This window comes from Gracilinanus agilis, chromosome 4 (assembly GCF_016433145.1).
Source record: "Gracilinanus agilis isolate LMUSP501 chromosome 4, AgileGrace, whole genome shotgun sequence".
Classification (NCBI taxonomy): domain Eukaryota; kingdom Metazoa; phylum Chordata; class Mammalia; order Didelphimorphia; family Didelphidae; genus Gracilinanus; species Gracilinanus agilis.
Window position 1 is genome coordinate 193,490,000 of NC_058133.1, and position 23,502 is coordinate 193,513,501.

General features: G+C 37.9%; 1 protein-coding gene across 1 annotated transcript in view; it reads left to right on the plus strand.

Moving 5' to 3' along the window:
* Positions 1–1,907: 1,907 nt before the first annotated feature.
* IKZF3 (IKAROS family zinc finger 3) overlaps positions 1,908–23,502 on the plus strand; it is a 70,006-nt gene continuing 48,411 nt past the window's right edge. The window contains exons 1-2 of the mRNA XM_044677009.1: positions 1,908–2,174; positions 6,998–7,114. Coding sequence (XP_044532944.1) covers positions 2,084–2,174; positions 6,998–7,114 — 208 coding nt within the window. The 5' untranslated portion in view covers positions 1,908–2,083. The remainder of the gene's footprint in view (positions 2,175–6,997; positions 7,115–23,502) is intronic.

Sequence of the window (23,502 nt, forward strand, 5' to 3'; positions counted from 1 at the left end):
TTTGGAAAGTACTATTAGAAGCTGGCAATTGTTTAAATGTTTGCTGGTCCCTAACATTTTTTTTATCTTAATAGAAATGCAAGCTTGAAGGATTATGTGCTTTTTTTTTTTTTTTTAACTCTGGCTCTGGTCCAAAGCTCTCTTGTGTCAGTTTTAAATAACTTTCTAGTAGTGTCAATACATATCAGTGGAGAAATTTAGATATTGAATGGTTCATTAATATTGACATCACCTTGTTTGCTTTTGGTAATATAGGGCTGGTTTAAAAAATGGCATGATTAAAGTTCTGACAAGACAAATAAAATCCAAAGTTCTTTCTTTCATCAGTGGTATGGTAGGTTGAGGTTTCATTAGAAAAAGATTGCTGCCAGAAACTGGGAAATATTTCTGCTCAGTTCTCTAGAACAGTTCTTCCAGAAGACATTTTGGTGCCAGGTAGATCACCTGGGCATGAAAAGGCTCAGCACAGTAGAGAATACCAGATGGAGACTATTTAGGAGTTGCTTTGGAGTACATTTTAGAAGAATCAAAATGGTTCAATAAAAATAGTTTCTGTATGCAGAGATCTTTAACAAGGTAGTAATTACTCCCCTGTATACATTACTGAGTCAATTCCCTACTTTTTAAAATATGAAAACCTTTAAATTCAGAGATGGCAAGGCGGGGGGAGAGGGAAACTACTATATAGTGTTTTATTTTATTTTCTTTAAATAGTGTATCTAAACTGATTCTTTAAGTATTTTGCTGTTGTCTAAGCTTTCTATTTAAGTTTACTCTTGTTTAAACTTCACTGTTATCTAAAAAGACCATCCCTTGGGGGCAGCTGGGTGGCTCAGTGGATGGAGAGCCAGGCCTAGAGACAGGAGGTCCTAGGTTCAAACCTGGCCTCAGATACTTCCCAGCTGTGTGACCCTGGGCAAGTCACTTGACCCCCATTGCCTACCCTTACCATTCTTCTGCCTTGGAGCCAACACATAGTATTGACTCCAAGATGGAAGGAAAGGGTTTTAAAAAAAAATAAAAAATAAAGAGACCATCCCTAGACAGATTTACTAATTTTATTAATTTTTAAAATTTGTTAAAATTTTAAAATTTATTAAAATTAAAATGTATTAAATCATAAATTCTAAGTGGTCAGAATCACTCATTTGTTTTGAAAATCATATTTGATTCTGTTTTGATTATAAGTGCACAGACCCTCTGCTTGATACTTCGAGAAAAGAAATGTGTTTTAAGGTGTCTGAATATCAGTGTTAGTGGGATTAAGGTTCAGAGACCAGGGCCTTTTAAATCACCGAATCAGGAGTCACGTTGTTCTGTAGTTACCAAAAAATGCTTCCCATGAATATTACTCAGATTTTCTTTGGAGCATCTCTTTGCTGCTAGGAAACACTTTGGTATAAGGCTAAAGTTTTATAACTGACCTCTCATCTTTCATAAATCAATTTTCCTTCTGTGTTCTGAAGCTAGTGTTTGAAAGCTAATATGAAACAACTCCAAAATTGAGGATCAGATTTAAGTCACAGGGGAGTCCTAAAAAGCCTTTACTTGTAGAATTTTATTTCTACATTATGCTGATACCTCTGAACCTCCTCTTTGGGATTCCTGGGAGAAGCTTTGTTTTTCAAGGATCCTAGAATAAGAATCTTCCCCTCTCTCTGAAGCCATTCTCCCTGCTGTAAGCTGAGGTCCTGTTAAAGAATGGTAGAAAGGGGGTGCAACTAAGTGGCTCAGTGGATTACGAGCCAGATCTGGAGACAAAAAGTCATGAGTTCAAATGTGGCTTCAGACACTTCCCAGCTGTGTAACTCTGGGCAAGCTACTTAACCCCCATTGCTCATTATCACTCATTGATTTTGAGTCGGAAGGTAAGGGTTTTAAAAAGAAGAAGAAGAAGAAGAAGAAGAAGAAGAAGAAGAAGAATGGTAGGCAGGATGAGGAACTCTTTTGAGTAGGATTAATTTATTTGTTTTACAGATGAAAAAAGGGCTGCCTGTTGCATGGCTTTGCAAAATAGTACTTTTATCCTTGCCCTTGCTAGATGTGGGATTACCAAAATATTTCTTGAAAACCATTTAGATCAATGTTGCTAATATATACAATCTCTACTGTCTTTTTAGATACCCAGTCAACTGTGGAGCTGAGAAATTCACAGGAGCAACCTGTGTTCACAGGTATCATCAGGTTTTCCGTTTTTAAAAATACCGTCCTTAAGCCATGAAAGGACGGGAAAAGGTTCTCTTTCAGACTCTGATGTCTTCTCGATGCAGTGAGGGTGCTAGGGGCTTGGCAGTTGAGAACTTGATCATGTTTTTATGATATCAAGATAACTATTGAATAAAATCCCCAATCAATTGCATGAGGGTTTTTTTTTGGTTTGTTTTTTTTTAATGATCACAGTAACCAATCCCGCTCCCTCCTGCCATTTCTGATCCAGGATTCAATTTTTCTCTTTTTAATTGGTTGCTTTGCTTCCTGTCGATCTTCATTATCCACTCAGAAGTTAACTGTTATCTGAAATGTGCTTAAAAGAATGAAGAGTTGGTATTAACTTGATTGAATTCAAAATCAGAGGAGGGGGGAAAGAACCCTTAAAATATCAGAATTCTTAAAATAACCCTTAAAATATCTTACATCTTTATGACCTGAATAAAATGCAGAGTGGAATATTGAGGGCTTGTAATATTGGAAACTCATTTATAAAAGGTTAACAGGGATCATTGCTCTCTGAGGAGAGAATGTTTATTATACTATACATCTATATCCATGTGAGGATATAAATATATATACAATTTACATACAAATATATATAATCTTTCCTATGTTGTCAAATTAACCATTATTCATTTTCTTTACAGCAAAGAAGCATTTAGTAAATTACTAAAGGGATACATTTTTCTTGCATCATAAGAAACTAAATCTTTGAAAAAATGTTTTAAATGGTTGAGATGAAAAAAAGAAATTTCATGAATGAATTTCCTGAGAGTGGGCTATGTTTTCCCTGGCAAGAAGAAATCCCCTTTATGTTTAAATCTAAATTTGTCTTATATAAGTAGCACAAAGATATTCATTTTCACAAAAATATTCATATTTTCTCCATTTTCTTCTACCACTCTAATCTCTTTAACTCTTCCAGGGATTCTTGTTGGGCATGTGTCCAATGTGCATTTTTTTTTCCATTTGAGGCTTTGCGTGTAACTGTTTTTCTGTTGTCTTGGTCTTCTCTGCCATCATAGTAATTTTCAATGGTCAAGTTCTTTTTTTTTTTTTTTTTTTTTTTTTTTTTTGCTTCCTCGCTTTTACAGGTGATTGTCACTTGTGTGTGTTCTTAAATTGTAAGCCAGTTACATTTTACATAAAAGAGGGCTGATATTCTATCAGATTAGATTTGTATTCTCATAAATTCCTTTGCATTTTAAGTGGACTGCATTTCCTGAGCAAAAAGAAAGGCCGCCCACAGTTTGGAACAGCCAACTTCAAACTTCCATAATATGGCTTACTGTATAGATATATGATATGCAGAATTTGGAACTTAGAATTTTTACAAATCTCGGATTTCATTCAATATTTTAGCACCTACTGACTTGGTTTACAGACTCTTTTAGTACATATTCTTTTTCTAGGATTTCATTTATTCTTATATGAATTCTAGTAAATTTTCTGGTCCATTTATTAATTTATTAACTATTTCTTACATTGTTTCCTTTGTTGTATTCTACTTTCCTATGTCTTTGGTTCCAGGTTAACTCTTTAATTTGTAAAAACTATAAAATTCCACCAGTGTTAGACAATATGACTTGAGCAACTAAAGGGAGTTGCATATATTATCCTGCTTGAGAATATGGTGTCAATTCTGCTTCTTTGAATTTAGGAAGTTACTCAATAAATATGCATTTATTGACTAGCAGAAACTGAGTAATTCTTCATTTTTGTGTTCTAATTAAATATTCAATCATACTTAAATATAAAAATAATTCTAGATGCTTTACAATTATAGTAGATGACCTTTATGTCTATGTAAACCTATGTAAAATGCTTTTCAAACCATAAATGCTATATAAATGTTAACTATTGTTATTCCATAGCATCTTAAGGCCTACAGCATGCTTTGCACACAGTTTTTCATTTGCTCTTCATAATAAGTCTCAGGTTGGTACTATAAATGTTATTAATTTTGCAAATTAGGAAACTAAAGCTCAGAGGAAATGATTGGGCCAGAATCACTTGGCTGGTCAGTGATAAAGGCATGATTTCAAACTAGATCTTACTAGATTCTAAGTCTAGTATACTTACTAGTCCAATGCGCTTCCTTGAAGGATTATCATCACTAATTGATCAAAAAATATAATTTTCAGGGCAGCTGGGTAGCTCAGTGGATTGAGAGCCAGGCCTAGAGATGGGAGATCCTAGTTTCAAATCTGGCCTCAGACACTTCCCAGCTGTGTGACCCTGGGCAAGTCACTTGACCCCCATTGCCCACCCTTACCTCTCTTCCACCTATTAGCCAATACACAGAAGTTAAGGGTTTAAAAAAATATATATATATGTATATATATATATATATATATAATTTTCTTTTAAATATGTTTTTAAATTAAATTTTATTTTCAAATGAAGATCTGCCTATTCTCCCTCCCACCTTCCTTTCTTCCCCCATTGAGAAAAGAAAAAAATCCCATCATGTTTTTAAATTCAATTTTATTTTAGTCTATTTTCAGTTTTCAATTCTCTCCCACATTCCTCCTGCTCCAAACCCCTATCTTTAACATGTTTAGCCAAGCTAAATAATTCCCAAATTGGTCATGTCCCCCAAAATGTCTCAAACTTCACTCTAAGTCTTAACTCTCCTCTATTAGAAGATGGGCAGAATTGTGGTTAGACATTTTATTGATCAGAGTTTCTAAGTCTTTCAAAGTTGTTTGTCTTTACATTATTGTTAATATTGTATAAATTATTCTCCTGGTTCTGCTCACTTCATTCTCTAGCAGTTCATACAAGATTTCCCATATTTCTCTGAAAACATCACCTTTATCATTTCTTGCAGCACAGCAGAATTCCATCATATTCGTGTGCCATAACTTCTTCAGCCCTTCTCCAGTTGATGAACACCATATCAATTTCCAATTCTTTGTCACCACAAAGAATTGCCATAAGTATTTTTCTTGCATACAAGTCCTTTTCCTCTTTCTTTGATCTCTGGAGATTTTTTTTGAAGATTTTGGAGATTTTTTTACTCTTGGTGACTGTTTAATAGTTTTTAGGGGCACAGTTCTAAATTGCTTTCCAGAATGACTGGACTAGTTCACAACCTCACCAGCATTGTATTAATGTACCTGTTTTCCCCTATCCTCTCCAGCATTTGTCATTTCCCATTTTTTCTCAACTTGGCCAATCTGAAGGGTATGTTGTAGAACTCCAGAGTTGTACTAATACACATTTCTCTAATTATTAGAGCATTTTTAAAATATGGCTATTGTTAGCTTGATTTCTTCCTCTGGAAACTGACTGTTCATATCTTTGGGTAATGGTTTTTATTCTTCTAAATTTGAATCAGTTCCCTATATAACTCAGAAATGAAATGTTTATCAAAGAAATTTGCTATGAAGATCTTTCCTCCCCTATTACCTGCGTCTCTTATAATTTTAGCTGCATTGATTTTGTTTGTATAAAACCTTTTTCATTTTATGTAATCAAAGTTTTACATTTTGTCTCCTTGGACCTTTTTCCTCTTGTTTGGTCATGAACACTTCCTCATTCCCTTATTCATAGTTATATGTGATTTTTGAAGACCTGCTAGAATATATTTTTAAAACAAGTTTGTGTTGATTTATTTTGTTTCTTTTTATGTCACCACAGTTTTCCCCAGTGTTCTTTTCACATTTGCTCCCTTATAACCATCTGGTATAACAGATAAAAAGAAGAGGGGAAAAAATCAGCCTAACTGATCAATACATTGAAAAAGTTTGAAAATATATGCACTTTACATTTGCCTACCTCCCACCTCTTCAAAGGAATGGGGAAGGGATATCTTTTCATGTCTCATCTTTTGCATCATATTTGTTCTTTGTCTTTTTGTAATATTCATTCTGATTTTGGTGGTTCTTTTCATTTTTATTATTGTTGTTACATTCTAATTTTTTCTCCTCTTGCTTACTTTACTCTGCATCAGTTCAAGGAGATCTTTCCATGATTCTCTTTATTCATCACATATTTCATTTCTTGTAGCACAGTAGAATTTCATTACACAATTTGCTCAGCCATTCCCCTATAATTGGACATTTACTTTGTTTCTCCATAAGTATTTCAGTGTCACTGGGGACTTTGTTCTTATCAATGACCTCCTTGGGACTTAAGCCTAGCAATATAATCTCAGCAAGGAGGTATGGATATTGTGTTCATTTTCTTTGTATCATTCCAGTTTACCTTCCAGAATGGTTGTAGTGAATCACAACTCCAACAACAATGCATTAGTGTACCTACCTTCACACAATCCCTGCAACACTGATTATTCCTTTTTTTTTTTTTTTTTTTTGCCTTTTTTGCCATCATCTTGCTATAGCCTTAGATAGGGCTTGAAACATCTTGGGTCAATTATATTTTCTAGGCTAGGAATACATCTTCACCTTCTTGATAAGGTGAAAAATATGAGAAAATAGAGCTTAACATGCAGAAATTTTATTTCCAGATATCTCTTTATTAATGCCTTTGTATTTTTAAGTTCAATACTTAGTCATGTTATCAACTAACATTTATTGAGCACAGAGAGTAGCTGCATCCTACTAAATGTCTTGAGACTAGAGAGTACCAAACTATTAAAAAATGAACTCCCTTTTATATTTTAGTTCTGGCCAGAGAAATGAAATATCACCTAAACTATCAAGGGTTATATGAAGCAGATCATTGGTCATATAGTTAATGAAAGTCATATGACATGTCAGAAAGTTGAATTGTGGGTAAATGATCAAGATGATTATTATTTATACTTTCTTTTATTTAGAAGGCCAAGTGATTTTGAATGACTACAGTTCGTCCAAACCTCAGGAGGTAGAAAATATGGACAGTGGAGAAGAGAACAAAGACCGGGTCCCACCCATTGAAGATGAGGATATGGGAGGTAAGTTGGAATTTACTTGCCAGAAAGTAATGGCTAAAGATTTTGATTAATGTTCAACATTAAAGGAAAATAAGGAGTTATCTGAGGATAATGGTAACAAATTATTTTGGGAAGGATAAAACAGTTTTGTTCAATTACTGTGGCTTCTTAAAGTTCATCCCAAAATTTCATCACATTTTTGAGAACATGGTACGCCTTGCCAATCTCCTAAATAAACACACAGCTTACCCTAAAATTTCACTTATCTTTTATATTAATGTTTATGTTGGCACAGACATATAACATAAACAATCTGCATTGCTTTTCTGAGTCAGCCTTAGGATCATTATATATAACGCGTGTCTAAATGTGTACTGTGTTGCATAGACTTTTCCTGGGATTTCTCTCTTATTTGTTGAAGTCTCTGTAATAAACATTTAAAGAGGTCATGAAATGGAGCTGTGTGTCTAGAACCTCTGAGACTGAAATCACAGCGTCAACTAACATTCCAACTATGCCGAGCTGTACATTAGTTTGTGCCAGTTCTAAACCACAGAGACTGAAAAGTGCTGCTTGGCACAGGATGTGGTCATTTGTGCTGAGGAAAGCATATGGTGCCCTACCAGGTCCATGCGACTTCTTGAAGGTGACTTATCCATGGCATTGCACTCGCATCAAAACAGAGAGTAGCTTTAGTCTTGGTGTAGAGTTGTCTAAATGCACATATCAGACTATGTAAAATTGTATTTGAATCAGAGACCTTTGGGTGTAGAGGTTTAGGATGGTTTGCCAAAACATCCTCTTAGATTTGAAACATGACATATGATTATTAAATTAAAATTCAGGATCTTTTCCCCCTACCCTGACCCCTAGTCCAAGACAAGAAGCCAGAACCATTTTTTTTATTCAGGTCAATTTTTTGAAGAATATTGTGGTGGTAGGTAGCTAAATATTTAAAAATTCCCTGCACACAGCAGATGCAACCTAGATAGCAATATGTCATCTTCTTCCAGCCTGCATTCAACAAATCATTGTCACTGACCGTATCCTAGAAAAATTGTCCAAAATGGCAAGAGGAAGACTCACTCTCTGCGGCTTGTGCATCTGGGGCATAGCTGATGGTTACAGATAATAATGAGAGCTGACATTTATATACAATATTTCTCAGTTTCAGCACTGAACATAATCTCAGACACAGAGTAGATTCTTCATAAATACTTGTTGAGGGGGACAGCGAGGTAACTCAGAGAGAGAGCACCAGACCTAAAGATGGGAGATCCTGGGTTGCTGGAGATACAAATACAAGGAAAAAGAAAGAAAGCCCTTGTCCTTAAGGAGTTTATATTCCAAGGAAGCTGAAAAGTGATGACCTCAGGAGAGTCATAAAGTGAAGGGAAGGGCAGCAGCTCAGGGGATAGAGAGCCAGGCTTAGAGCTGGGAAGCTCTGCATTCAAATCTAGCCTTAGACACTTCCTAGCTGTGTGACCCTGGGCAAGCCACTTAACACCCTCTTGCCTAGCCCTTACCACTCTTCTGTCTTGGAACCAATAGTATTGATTCCAAGACAGAAGGTAAGGCTTAAAAAAACAAACGAACAAAAAGAAAAACAATACACAGTATTGATTCTAGGACAGAAGGTAAGGGTTAAAACATGAAGGCAAGGGTATGGAGATAGAGGCTAAGAAGCAGAGCTGGGAGAGGAATGGAGCATGGCTAGCCTGAAGCTTGCCGCACAGTGGAGCTTCTGGGAGGACCTGCCAAAGGGAAAGGGGCCACAAGATGGAGGGATGTTCTAGGTTGAGAAGAAGACCCACAGGCATTGAGTGAACTTCTTGGGTGAAAAAAAAGCCACATACAGGGATTTAGAAACAACTTATATTGATACTGCACCTTAAAGTTTGCAAAACAGGTAAGTCGTGCAATTATTTCATCTAGCACTATTTTATAAATCCTTTTGCTCCCTCCCTAAACTTCTTTGTATATATGTTCATGTTGTTTCCCTTGCTAGAATATATGCTCCTTGAGAGTAGAAATGGCTTTATTTTTTTCCTTTGAATCAACAGTGTTAGACAGTGACTGCCTCATAGGAATAGGGGATTAGGGTTGTGACTTCATCTGGTATAGAGAACTCCTTCCCAGGTGAAGAAACTCCTTCTACTAATGCAGAGAGGCATCCCTTTTGCAATTTTTGGACCTTTAAGGGCAGCTAGGTGGCACAGTGGATAAAGTGGATAAATTAGCTAGAGTTGGGAGGTCCTGGTTTCAGATACTTCCTAACCATGTGAGGCTGAGCAAGTCATTTAACTCTGTTTGCCTAGTCTTTGCTCTTCTATCTTAGAGTTGTTACTTCGACAGAAAATAAGGGTTAAAAAAATTCTAGCCTGTAGTACAAAGAATTTTCATGACCTGTTTGGGCTAACATAGCCAGCATATATCAGAGGCCAAGAAGCCAGCTCTTCATCTACTATGCCACTGTGACCTCTCGGTCTTAATGTTATTGATTGATCAAGTAATAGACAAGGAAACTTGGACTTTAAGAGATTAAGTGACTTGCCCAAGGTCATGTGGTATCTAGTGGTAGTTGGAACTCAAACCCAGGTCTTGTGACTCTGAGTCTAATTAATGCTTGTTCTACTTTATTACACTACTTCTGGCATGGTGCCACCTCACCCTCTACCCCCCACTACATTTCTACAGGAGCAAGGGACATCTGTGGAGAGAAACTACTTTTCCCAGGTGCCATATGGCTAGTAGTGCTACGTGGTTCTCCTGGGCGACCAGGCATGAGGCCAGTAATCCTAAATACTCTAGGAGGGAGAGTTTTCTCCCTAAAAAAAAAAAAAAAAGAATTGAGTGAACTAGCTCCTTTCTTAAGATTAATTCTCTTTATGACAGTTCAGCTGCACACCAGTCACACCTGTGTTAATAATGGCATTCCATCTGGGTCCTAGACTTAATGTGGACTGGAACCAGGACCTCTGCTCTTTAGCATGGGAAAATAGCAATCACTGGGCATACATCATAGATATTTGACAATGCAAATAATGCTTGCTTAATGCAGCCTAAGCAGCATCACCTAGGAGATATCTAAATCCTCACAGACACAAACCCACATTGATATTCAGAAGTGGACACGTTGCATAATGTGGTACATCTAATTCTGCAGTGTGGGGAGCTGTCCCCATGGTGACCAGAATGCATCTCTCAGCAAATCCCGGTCCAAACCGTAGAGGCCACATGGGAAAATTTGGCCAAAATTATAATGAAAATGACCACATATATTGTTAAATGCTATGGAATCCCAGTGTAATTATAATCATCCCATTTTTAAAAGGTCATCTAGAGGAGTTTGGGAGTTTTTTGTGACAAAGAGCTACTTTTTTTCCTGGAGTGTTTTAAATTCTGAGCAAGTGCTAATTGTGTTTTATTTTAGGTTCTAAGAGAAGTAAAGTATGTGGTTTTTCTCTTTTAAAAAAATAATAAAATAGATCTCTTTGTGCAGGTTTCCAGCAGTTAGAAGTTTGCTTTGTAGAAAACTGCAGGCAACCCATGGAGGTGCTTATTTTTTTCCTGTGGTCTAGAAGAAAGCAAGGCTGTTTTTGCAAAAATAACTATTGGGTTAAGACTTTGGCCATAGCCTTTACCTCCCTAATGCTGTAGGTTAGTAGCATTAGCATTGTGGAGAGGTGAGGGGTAGCAGAAGCAGTAAAGCTCATCATGATTTGGCATCAGTTTCTTTATTCATCCCCCAATAAGTATCTCGGTCATTTTTCTTTTTGCAAAAAAGCCCCAAATATTCTAATGTGCTTCCATGTATTTAATGGAACTGTTGAAATAGAGATAGTGGGAGCAGGGGTAATCTGATGGACAGTGGGGAGCCAATGATCATATCGGAGTTCCTTTTGCATCCCCTATTTCCACCAAAGATACCATTATTCCTCCAGTTTCCCACCATCTCATCCATATTCCCAGCCTCAAAATCATCTCCTTCCCTCCCTTCTCCCTTCCCTGCCACATTCAGGTGCCAAATGTTATTGATTTGAACTCCACTATATATCTCACATCCATCCCCTTCTCCCCATTCACATAGCTATCATCCTAATTCAGGCTGCCTTCATTTCTCCCCTAGACTTTCATCTTCTAATTGGTCTCCCAGCCTCCAGACACCCAAGAGTTAACGGATTCCTTAAGTTGAAATCTGACTTTGTCACTCTCCCTGAGAAACCTGTCCATCTTCATTTCTCTGGGATAAAATTTGGGCTCTTGTGTTTGGCTTTTAAAACCTTTCCCAATCTGGCTCCAGACTACCTTTTCAGGCGTATTGCATTTCCTATTCCTCTAAGCACACTAACCCATTTTTCTTTCCTATACCAACATTCTGTCTCTCATTTCTCATCTCTCAGACTGTCCTCTGGGGCTAGACTGTTCTTTTTTGGCCTTCATCTCTTAGAATCTCCAGCTTTCCTCAAAGCTCAGGTCAAGCCTACGCTGAACCCCACCTCCCCATCTAGTTGACAGGACCCCTCTCCTGGAACAAGGGTTCTTAAACCTTTTGTTGTGTCTTGGGCACAGGCTGATAAAGCCTGTGGGCCCCTCTCAAAATAATACTTTTAAGGATGAAAAATACAAAGGATTACAAAGGAAACTGATTCCGTTTAAATTAAAATACATTCTTTTCCTATCCAACTTCACAAACCTCTGAAAACTAACCACAGAACCTAGAAATTACTTTGCGTATATTTTCTTTCTTCATTAATTAATTTATTGCTACTTTCATTAAAATTCCAAGGTATCTCCCTCCACTCCCTGAACTAAAGAAGGCATCATTTATACAAAAATAATATATATATATATATAAAGCTATGTCGCACATGTTTCTATCAGTTCTTTCTCTGAAGGTGGACATTTACAAGTTATTCTTCAAATGTTATTTCTGTTGTATATAATGTTCTCTTTGTTTTACTTAGTTCTACTCATTTTGCTCTTTATAATTTCATGTAGGTCTTTCCATGTTTTTAAAAAATTAACCTTCTCATCAATTCTTATCTTGTATTCCATCAAAATCATATGCCACAGCTTGTTCAGCCATTCCCAATGGATGGGCATTCTTGTGTGTTTTTATGCCCGTGTTGTTTCCACTGAAAACAATGTCAACTCCTTGAAGACAAGAACTTTATTCTTATCTTTTTTACCCCTATCGAGTCATAGGCACTTAATAAATACTTCTTCAATGAATAACTGAATTAATGCAATTCTGACTCTGCCACTTTTGAACTGGGTTCGCTTGGACAAGTCATTGCAACTCATTGAATCATTGAATCTTAGGCCTCAGTTTCCTCATCTGGAAAGTGAAGGGGTTGGACTTGGGTGAGCTATAACAGAGTGGTGAACTTATGGCTGCAAACTAAATCAGTCTGGGCTAGCTAGGTGGCTCAGTGGATAGAGAGCCAGGCCTAGAGTTGGGAAGACCTGATTTCAAATCTGGCCCTAGACGCTTGCCAGCTGGGTGACCCTGGGCAAATCATTTAACCCCCATTGCTTAGCCCTTAGGGCTCTTCTGCCTTGGAACTAATACTTTCCATCCATCCTAAGACAGAATGTAAAGATTTAAAATATATATCACTGGGAAATGTTTAACAAAGTAAGTAAAACTACAATAAAATATAGATAATGTTGATTTGTGGTTTTTAAAGTTAATATATAGCATGTAATTCTATTTCTATTTCTACTTGAAGTTGATACCACTTATCTATCAAGGCTCTATAAAGCCACCTTCTTACTTTCAGTTCTTGAATGAAAAGGATTATTTTTATTTTAGACAGGTTTTTTTCCTGGTTGGTGGGCACTAAATCTTAAAAAAATTAAAAAGGTAGAAAATACTTAATTTGTATCACAGAAATCACCTCTCAGAATCTTTCTAGGCCAATCCCATCCACCTCCAGGGGTCAACTAGATAGGCACAAACATTTACCAAAAAAAAATTTAAATGACAAAGCAATGAGACCTATCAGTGGTAATTCTACTCCGTATTTTCATGAATTTATGTTTTAATTGTGATTGGCAAGAAATCTGGAAATAAAATTTCTAGATCCAGTGGCATCATTTTGGTGGCTAGATCTGGCTCAAGACCCATCTGAAGACTACTCCATCCCTCACTGATTTCCCTTTTCCTTTGAACTCCTATAGCACTGATATAAAATAATTTAACCCTTAGTTATATGCATAATTTGTCTTCCCAATGAGGTGAAAAGTTTCTGTAGGGGAGAGTCTTTTGTTTTATATTTCTGTTTCCTCCAAAGAACTGAACAGCACAGAATCGTTCAACGAGCTTTTATTAAAAGTTTTAGATTGGGTATGTAGACTCGAAACTACCACACCAATGAAACTATCAACAATTTGGAAAGAGGTTTTGATCAATGACACATGTTAAAACCAGTGGAAATGTGGGTCGGCCATGGAGGAGGAGGAGTGCGGGGGGTGAAGGGGAAAGTAGGAGCATGAATCATGTAACCAGGTTAAAAATTATTATTAATAAATGTTTAAAAAATTTAAAAAAAAAGTTTTATTATAAGGGGGCAGCTAAGTGGTTCACTGGATTGAGCACAAGGCCTGAAGACAGGAAGTCCTGGATTCAAATCTGGCCTTAGACACTTGCCAATTGTGTGGCCCTGGGCAAATTACTTAACCCCCATTGCTTAGCCCTTACTGCTCTTCTGCCTTGGAACCAGTACACTGTATTGATTCTAAGATGAAAGGCTTTAAAAAGTTTATTAGCAGGGCACCTAGGCAGCACAATGGATAGAGTGCTAGACCTGGAGTGGGAAGACCTGGGTTCAAATATGGCCTTAGATATTTCCTAGCTGTGTGATCCTGGATAAATAACTCAGCCCTGTTTGCCTAGCCCCTGCCCTTATGTCTTAAATTGTTACTAGGACAGAAAGTAAAGATATTTTTTTTAAGTTTATTATATGCTGAACACCATATTAAGTTCTGGAGATAGAAAGAAAAGCAGACATTTTGAGCATATAGTAAGTATTCAAAAATTCAACCTATATCTGATGATCAACTAATTATTTAGCCACAATGACTTTCTATATTGCTTTGACTTCTAAAAAATTTTAGCTTTATGAAGCGGTGATTTCCCAGACTTACCAGATTGGGTAAAGGATAAGAAATGAAGAAATGCTTTTTTTTTTTTTAATGCTGCTCAGCCTTTGGCTCATTTGGTCAAATTGAACCATTTTTCTTTGACTCTGCAAAATGGTACTTTCTATCCATGTCATTGTAGTAGTTTGAGGTTTAGCAGGAAAAAGGGCTTAAGAGATCATTATGGGGCAGCTAGGTGGCTCAGTAGAGCATTAGTCCTAGAGGTCCTCCATTCAATTGTGGCCTCAGATATTTCCCAGCTGCATGATCCTAGATAAGTCACTGACCTCACCATTGTCTAGCCCTTACCGCTCTTCTGCCTTAAAATCAATAATCAATACACAGTACTGATTGCAAGACAGAAGGTAAGGAGAGAGAGAGAGAGAGAGAGAGAGAGAGAGAGAGAGAGAGAGAGAGCGCATGCACATAGGGTCTTTTAGTCTTTTCATTTATCATGTGTTGAGTGCTAGCACTAGTATCATAGGTACTTATATAGGAAACATATAGAAGTCAGGACCTGACTGAAAACTTTTCAGCCAGTATAATAACCAAAACAAAGGCTGAAGAGTGACATAATATTGCATGAGAACAGCATTCCCCAATTATTCCTACCTGGCCTGATTTTAATGGAATGCAGAAAAATGAGAACCTCTGGGGGTGTTTTTTGGTTAGTCTAGTCAATAGCATAACCAGAACCAGCTTGAAGAAGAAGACAAGACCAGTCACTCCTGTTATATTTGTGAAAGGAGAGAAGTTTAAGTGTGAGGTGGTATGGTTGAGATGTAACACCCTGCCTCCTCAAACTCCTTCGTGGTCTCTATTGAACTTCTAAAAGTCATTCCTCCAAGAGGTCCTAGGTTTAAACCTGGCCTCAGACACTTCCCAGCTGTGTGACCCTGGGCAAGTCACTTAACCCCCATTGCCTAGGTCTTACTGCTCTTCTGCATTGGAACCAATACAGGGTATTGTTTCTAAGATGGAAGGTGAGGGTTTTTTTAAAAATCACTCCTCAGGGCAGCTGGGCAGCTCAGTGGATTGAGAGTCAGGCCTAGACACAGGAGGTCCTAGGTTCAAATGTGGCCTCAGACACTTCCTAGCTGTGTGACCCTGGGCAAGTCACTTAACCCCCATTGCCTAGCCTTTACCACTCTTCTGCCTTAGAACCAATACATAGAATTGATTCTAAGATGAGAGAGAGAGAGAGAGAGAGAGAGAGAGAGAGAGAGAGAGAGAGAGAGAGAGCGCACTCTGGTACTAGTTTGGATAGATGCTGTCTTGATCCCTCAGAAAAAATCCAATTTGATAGCACTTTCTGCGATTGACAGCAAGGGCGCTTATAAGAAAAGACTTAAAAGTCTCTCTCCCTTCTAGTCCCCTACCTGGCAGAGGTCCTTAATTTCTATAAGAACCCAAATTTTAAAGGGCCATCAGAAGCCTCTTTTCTTTCTCTTGGGAGACACAACTCAAGTCTTTAAAAGACTTTCCCTGTGATCATCTTGATTCCTGTTGAGGTACAAAGTGTTCTCAGCATGACAAGTGCTAAAAATGTTCATGTTTTTGAAAAGGAAAAAAAATAGCAAGCCACATTTGTGTCTCATGGATGCTAATTGCCACCACATTTAGACGTGTGAAGGGGTCTCTGGCTGGAGTGAGATTGGAGAGGCAGACTCCCTCTCACCGAGGCGCTCACTGAGGTTCCCGTGGTGCTGCTCAGCACACGCAAGTATGTGCTTCAAAAGGAAGTGCCGTTCTTTATCAAGTTATTACATCTCCCAAGGCCAGATCTAGATCTGCTGTTCATGGGATGCGGGGGTTATCTCACAAAATCAGCAGTACTACTCCGTGGCAGAAGTTCACTCACAGGGGATTTCTGTAAGTGTTAAAACTGGGCAGGTGGCAATATTGCATCAACTGTGTCAAACGGGCAAGTTTTTGAGGTGATCAGAGGAAAGAGGCTGCTCCTTGAATCTCGTGGACAGAAATTTGAATTTGTGCCTTGCCATCCCAGTGAGCCAGGAAGAACCCAGAATGAGGTTTTAACATTGGGTTATTAGAGTAACAGGCAACTGAAGAACAGTTTAAATCCCCAGACCTCCTGGGATGCTGTGTGTGTGTGTGTGTATGTGTCTCTGAGTTACCTTTGCCTTGGAGGAATTACTGACAGTGCCCTTCATTCTAAGGAAAATGCTGGAATGAAAAAGAAAACAAGAAACAAGTCATGTGAGTTCCAGATATAATCTATTACCCAGAAATCTCCCTATAGCCCCACTCACTGATACTCAACCGGAAGGAGAAACTCTGTGCAAACAACAAATAATATTTATTCATGATTTGAGGTGTCAGAAGCTCTTTTGTTCCCTAAACAGATTGTTAATTCTTTGATTTAAGGGACCAAATTTCCTCCTCTTACAATCCCTTTACTAGTACTTAACTCTTGAGTATGTATAATAGACACTTGATAAATACAAGTTAATTTAACTTAACAAACATTTGTTAAGTGCACATTGTGTTCCAGGCACTGTGAGGATTGAAAAGGTTAGTTATGGGGACAACAAGGTAGCTCAGTAGACAGAGAGCCAGGCATGGAGACAGGAGGTCTTGGGTTCAAATATGACCTCACATATTTCCTAGTTGTGTGACCCTGGCCAAGTCACTTCACCCCAGTTGCCTAGCCTTTACTGCTCTTCTGCCTTGGAACCAATATTACTATCTATTCTAGGGCAGAAAATAAAAGTTTACCAAAAAAAAAAAGAAGAAGAAGGCTAGTTGTGGATGAAGGCTGGAACCTGGTCATTCTAGGGTCTGGGTTTAAAGTCTAGGTCAGTGATGGGCAGCTGGTAGGCCCAGCAGATAGAGCACCAAGCCTGGAGTTGGTAGGAGCTGAGTTCAAATGTAGTCTCAGATACCTCCTAGCTGTGTGATCTGGGGCAAGTCACTTAACCCTGTTTGCTTAGCCCTTCCCCTTCTATCTTAAACTTAAGATAGAAAGTTGGGGCGGGGGGGGTGGGTGAGGGTAATTCTTTTTTTTTTATTCAATGAACTTTTATTTTCCCAATTACACATAATAACATTTTTCAACATTCATTTTCCAAAATTATAAGATCCAAATTATCTCCCCCCTTCCCTTCCCCCTTCCTGGAGCTGGTCAGCAATTTGATCTGACATACACGTATTGATGTGCAAAACATACTTCCATATTGGTTGCTATTGTAAGAGAGTATTCATATAATACCCAAAACTCCAAAATAAAACTGTAAATAAGCTAATGTGAAAGATAGTATGCTAAGTTAGAAGTTTAAAAAAAATAAAGTCTAGGTCAATGGCTTCTAACCTGTGAAACACTGGAACTATTATATCGGGTCCATGAGCCCGTACTCATTTTGATCTTTATTTTTCTCCAATAAACTATACAGACTAACTTGGCAAACATACTCTGCAGAATGACTAAATAATGTCTCACACATATATTTGTTACTGTTTTTTAAATGTAGATAGATGCTGCTGTGATAAAACTAAAATTCTTTTTAAAGTGTTTCTGAATTCACTGTGATTTTTTTTGTCATTGTTTTTCTTTTCTTTTTCCCAAGGAACAGTAAGATATAGCACATAATGGCAAAACTCTTACAAATACTGGGGACTGGGGGGTGTCTGGGAAATTTTTTGATGCTCTCATGCTTGACCAGACTGGGAACCACTGGTGTAGGGCAGAGGTAACTTACACCTAATTAAAAGCTAAACATAAATAACTTGTGGTATATAATCACTTCATTACAGTTAGTTTTTCTGCTTCCCAGTAGCATGGGAAAGAAATGGTTAGCAAATGTCACAGGTTTAATGGTCTGAGGAGCTGTTGTTTCTAGTGTAAATAAGTTTGACTCACTATTGTTGTTTGTATTTTCAAACTGTCTACACCAAATGAGGACAGTTAAAGTACAGATGGTCAACACTTCTGCTTTCTGCACTAACCTGGAATTAGAAAAATCCTCTTCCTTGACCTTTCCTGTTCCCAAATGTAGCTGCCCAACTAAGTGTAGGGAGGCAACTAGGTGGCTTCAGTGGCTAGAGAGGCAGGCTTCAAATTTGGCCCCAGATACTTCCTAGCTAGGTGACCCTGGGCAAGTCACTTAAACCCAGTTGCCTAGCCCTTACTTCTTCTGCCTTGAACTGATATTTAATATTGATTCTAAAATAGAAGGTAAGAGTTTAAAAAAAAAAAAAAGAAATGTAAAAATGGAGACAAAACAGGAAAAAGCTTTTAAAAAAAATATCCTATGGTTTTATTATATCCAGCAGTCTTGTTTGGAGTCTAGATGTATGAATTCTTTGGATTATTATAGTAGAATCTAGCCTAAGATTTATAATATCTAGCAGTTTTGTTTGGAGTTTAAATGTATAGATTCTTTGGATTGTTAATAGAATCTAGCCTGAGATTTAAAAAATTACATTTGGTAGCGACTAGCAACATGGTGCTTTAATGTTTCGACTTCAAAGTGTCTCGCAGCGTAAGAATGAAGATGTCAGCACTAGTATTGAATGATGACAGTGGTAATCCGGCCCTTGGTGTATAACCTTCAAACACCAATAAATGAGATTATCAGGATTTAACATGTGACCTTTCTCAGTCTGACTGGTAGGTCCAGATGTTTTCTGATTCAGCTGCCTTGCTGAAATCTGCTCTGAATGGCTACAGTTGGACTTGGATTTGGGGCTGCAGAAATGACAATCTTGAAACCAGATTCTGCAGTGAGCGCTGCTATCTAAATAGTGACAGATGGGAACCTATGGTTTAATAATTAAAAATAATTTGTGACCTTACCCTTAATAGATTTGTTAATTATGTCAACCGAATAAGTAAAAATTGAACGGTAATAGGTATTTCACGATATTAGTCAGTCTGGTGGCATTAAGGACGTTGACGAGATTCGTTAGAGCCAATCTTTTCTGCACCTGCGTCTACAGAAGCAGAAATCCCAGGCAGTCATGCCTTTGTTCCCCGTCAAGGAAGTCCATGGCAACTCTAGAGGAGCCTGAAAACCTTTTTATTAACCTCCTTTCAGTCCTTCCAGGCTCATGCCCACTCTTCATACCCACCGATCCCTTTGGCACAGAAATTGGGACACCACTCTGGGTCTCCATCCCCATCTACACTGGCTGAAACATAGGACCTCCTCCAACATTTTTATACAGTGTTTTACAACCTCAGCATCATTTCTTATCTAGCTTTTTATTTCTTATTTTCTTATTCTTTTTTCTTAATTTCTTATTAAATCTTTAGTTTTATCTCTTGAGATACAACTGCATATGCTTTGAATTTGGGGAGGGAGTCAACTCTCCATTTGTTGTTCTTTCTTGGGCAAGGGAAGGAGAAGGAGTGGGAAGGTGAAGAATATCACATCTCCCATTCACATGTAAGCATTCAGAAGATTACACTTTGTAGATTTATGCCCCACCCCCCAGCCATGACTTAGAAATTTGATCTCATTATCGTTATTGTTCTACCACACATCTAAGAGGCATGAATAGATTAGATATTATGCAGAATAAAGAACACAGCTCCTGCTTCTGGTGAGTTAGAAGTCTCGGCTATAAAGGCACAAACAAACAAAATGGGGAAAGGATAAAAGTGGTCTTGGTTAAAGAAATCTGGTTATTGCAGATTTTAGCAAAGCTTTAGAGAAGTGGCAATACAATATTGCTCATGGTGGAGAAGAGAACTGCCAGGTCAGCCCTCCTTTGGCTCAGGTCTTCACCAAAGATAGAAATAGATGCATGTTTGTTTTCTTGCCAAGCCTATAAGTTCTATTAGTTTCAGTGGAAAGTGCAGAATACTTTGGAACACATCAGCTTCAGGGTTAAAAGTATCCTTCTGAAAATGTCTTTCTTAGGTAAAATTGTCATCTGCTAACTAGAGAACAATTAAGGAAGGTTTTTTAATGTTGAAAAAAGTTATCTACTATTTTAATGATAAAAATAGAGGAAAATAGTGACTATAGTAGCTCTTTTAAAAGAATCATATCACTAACCTCTCTTCAGAGGTGTCATTTAAATGCCATCTGATGCTGCTTTTTTACAAGTAGATAAAGATTCTGGAGAGGACAACCTGCCCTCTGTACACAACAGTGTTGAAATCAGATGGAATGTACCACACATTTCATTAAGGTGGCTACTCAGAGAATTTGATTTTTAATTTTCTTAAAAGATAAACATTAATTACATACTCACTCATGAAGAACTTTCTGTATTTACCAAGCAAAAGAAATTAAATTTGCCTCATTTTGATTTCCTTTAAATTAATAACTAAATTTTAAAAATCAAACTTCACAGAAGGCTTTCAAATCCCTCTCCTTCTATACTGATCAACCTTTTCAAGTTTATTCTCTTGGCTAAAGAAGCATTTTTCCAGTTGGACTCTGCTCCCCAGCCCTGCATTTTGCCAGGAAGGGCTAGCAGGGAAGTATAAAGATTGGTGGGCAAAGGTACATCTTTTCAAAGTTTAAAAATTGAATGTTTTTGCTTTTCTGGCCCAGACCAACCAGAGCCCTAAATTACAGAGTAAGCTGCAGAAAACAAAATAGCCAGAGGAGACAGAGGGAGAAAACTGTTTTGTCGTTTTTTCCCTGATTCAGTTACAAAATGCTGGGGTCCCTAGGGCAGAAGTAGGGGAATTTAGGGGTGCAAAGGAGGAAGACAACGAGCTAGCCTAATCCCAGCAAGACCTAGACTTCTCCAAGACGGAGCACCACCAGAACAGACAAAGTAGCCCTGGGAGAATTTGAGAAATGGGTGTAGTTTAGCCCTAACTGCTGGGAAATAAATTTGAGAAAAATACTTCCTGCTTTTTCCCTAACTAGACCATTGCAGGAATAGGGATGGGGGAAGCGATTGGGAAGCAGAAGAAGGAAACAAGGAGCATTTTGCTGTGGTCACTCAATCCCGGACAGTCCCACCATGGGGAAAAGGCTGGGGGTATATCAGACACTTGGCAACCCTGTGCCCCAACCCCATCGTGGATGATGAGATATCAAATCCTAACGTATCATTAAACAGCTTTTTAAAACTCAGTTTTTAAGGGGGGAAACTCTCAAATGTATTTTTTCCAAGGAAAGGGAAAAGAGAAGCTAGGTACCTTTTTTTTCCTTGTTATTAATAAAATGCTATCCTCATGTTTCAGGGCACTGTCCTGATGGTGAATGGGTTAAATAAAGTGTTAGAAAGTCGTCTTTTCTCTATTTTTAGTTATTGGATTTGCCTTAAAAAAAAAAAAAAAAAAGTTGAGAAGTTTACTCTAGTGTATTGGCCAGATTCCATCCTAATTCTACCCCACTGGCCAACATTGCCTTCACAGTTGCAAATCGAGCCAGGATTCATCTTTGCTTGCGGCCTTAAAGTGTGTTACCAGGCAGCTGGTTAGCAGTTGTTAACACTTCACCCTCAGGGATTCCTATATTTCAGTGACAAGACAACCTATTTCCTGTACCCCGGGCACACACGAAAAAAAGAGTGTTATATTCCTACCATACTTCTTATTGCTGTGCCCACATTATAAACCTAAGCTTTAGCTTAGGTTGTTGACTAAAATAGAATAGGTCCCAATTTGTATGTGCCTTTGAATATTACCAACTCACTGTCAAAATACACAGATCTTTCCCCAACTCTTACTCCTTCTCCTCTAGGGTTCTCTGGTTTTTCACCAGTCCTCTTATTTGTGGTTAGTATAGCCCAGTTTAGAAACACAACTGCTTTGGGCTTCGCTTAGAATTCTCTAAGTCTCAGCCGGATTTTTTATAAAACTGCATTCAGCGTGATATGTTTTTGAAATTTCAGCCTCGGCCTCTGTGATTGAGAGTGGACAGGGCCATTTCTCCTTGCTCAATTGACCTGGAGGTTCCCAAAATGTCCTTAAGGGAGTCAGAACATCTTGGGGAAGTTAGGTCTGGAGTCCCTTCTAATTTTGATGCCCCTTATAATCATAGAACCCCAGGTCAGAAATGAAAGAACCAACTCTCTGATTAGACAGAAAAGGAAACAGACCAGGGAGGGAAAGTTGCTTGTCTGGTATGTTAGCATCTGAACCAGAATTAGAACCCAAGGGACTTAGGTCACCTTTGGGTTAGGTCACTCTGTATACTTGCAGTATTTTAATGCCCAGCCCTCCCAAAGGCCCTCTTTATTTAGATAGTTCCGTTTTCTATGTTATTTTGGCTTTTTCCTTCAACCCAACAAGTATGTATTAAGTATGTACTATATGTTAGGATCTTAGGCTGAAGGGACTTAAAGTTAGCATTTATTAAATACCTACTGTGTGCCGGGCACCACACTAAGCCCAAAGGCAAAAACTAACAACAACAACAAAAATGGAGGGGATAGCATGCAAAGAAATGTCTATAAAGAAGACAGATTACAGAATAGATTGGGGATAGTCTCAAAGAGAAAGCCAAGTAAACAGTCCTTGCCTTTAAGGAGTTTTCATTCTGTTAGGAGGATGACACAAGTAAAATAAAAAAAACATATAAAGTCATCACGAGAGGAAAAAGGAGAATAGGGGAAACCCTCATTGATTTAGGAAGTATATCTGAGCTGGGCTTTGAATTCCAGGAAGTAGTATTGGGGAGGGAATGAATTCCAGGTATGACAAAGACCTAGAATCAGAAAGTGGAGTGTTAGAATGTGTTTGACTGGCAATAAGGCTGCTGCTGAAATTTTTTTGACTGGCAATAAAAAGCTGCTGAAATTTTTTTGATTAGGGGAAGAGATGTATTTGGCTCTGTGTTTTAAGAAAATTTCAAAAACGTGGAAAATTGTTATTGTATGTAATTGGGAAAATAAAATATCTTTGGATTTAAAAAATATTCATTTTGATCTGTATCAGATCACTTATGGTCTCAGGGAGGGGCTTGGGAAAGGAGAATGGGAAGGAAGGTGAGAGCTCAAAAAAAATTTTTTTATGAGTGGCAAAAATTTTTTACATGTAATTAGAGAAAATGGAAAAAATTTAAAAGACTATCAATTTGAAAACTGTATGAAGGTTTGTTTGGGAGAAGGGAATTGGGCTGGAAACAAAGAGACCAATTTGGAGGCTTCTAAGCAAGAGATTAAGACTCTGAAGTAGGTTAAGGCTGTAATAGAGGTAAAGAGGAGTGATAGGAGAGATGTGATGATGGTGTAGAGATTGCTCCCAGCCCTTTGGTAGTAAAGAGAAGCCTTTACTATATACTTGCAATCATTATGTTAAAAGGGCAGCTCAAAGGGGCAGCTGGGTGGCT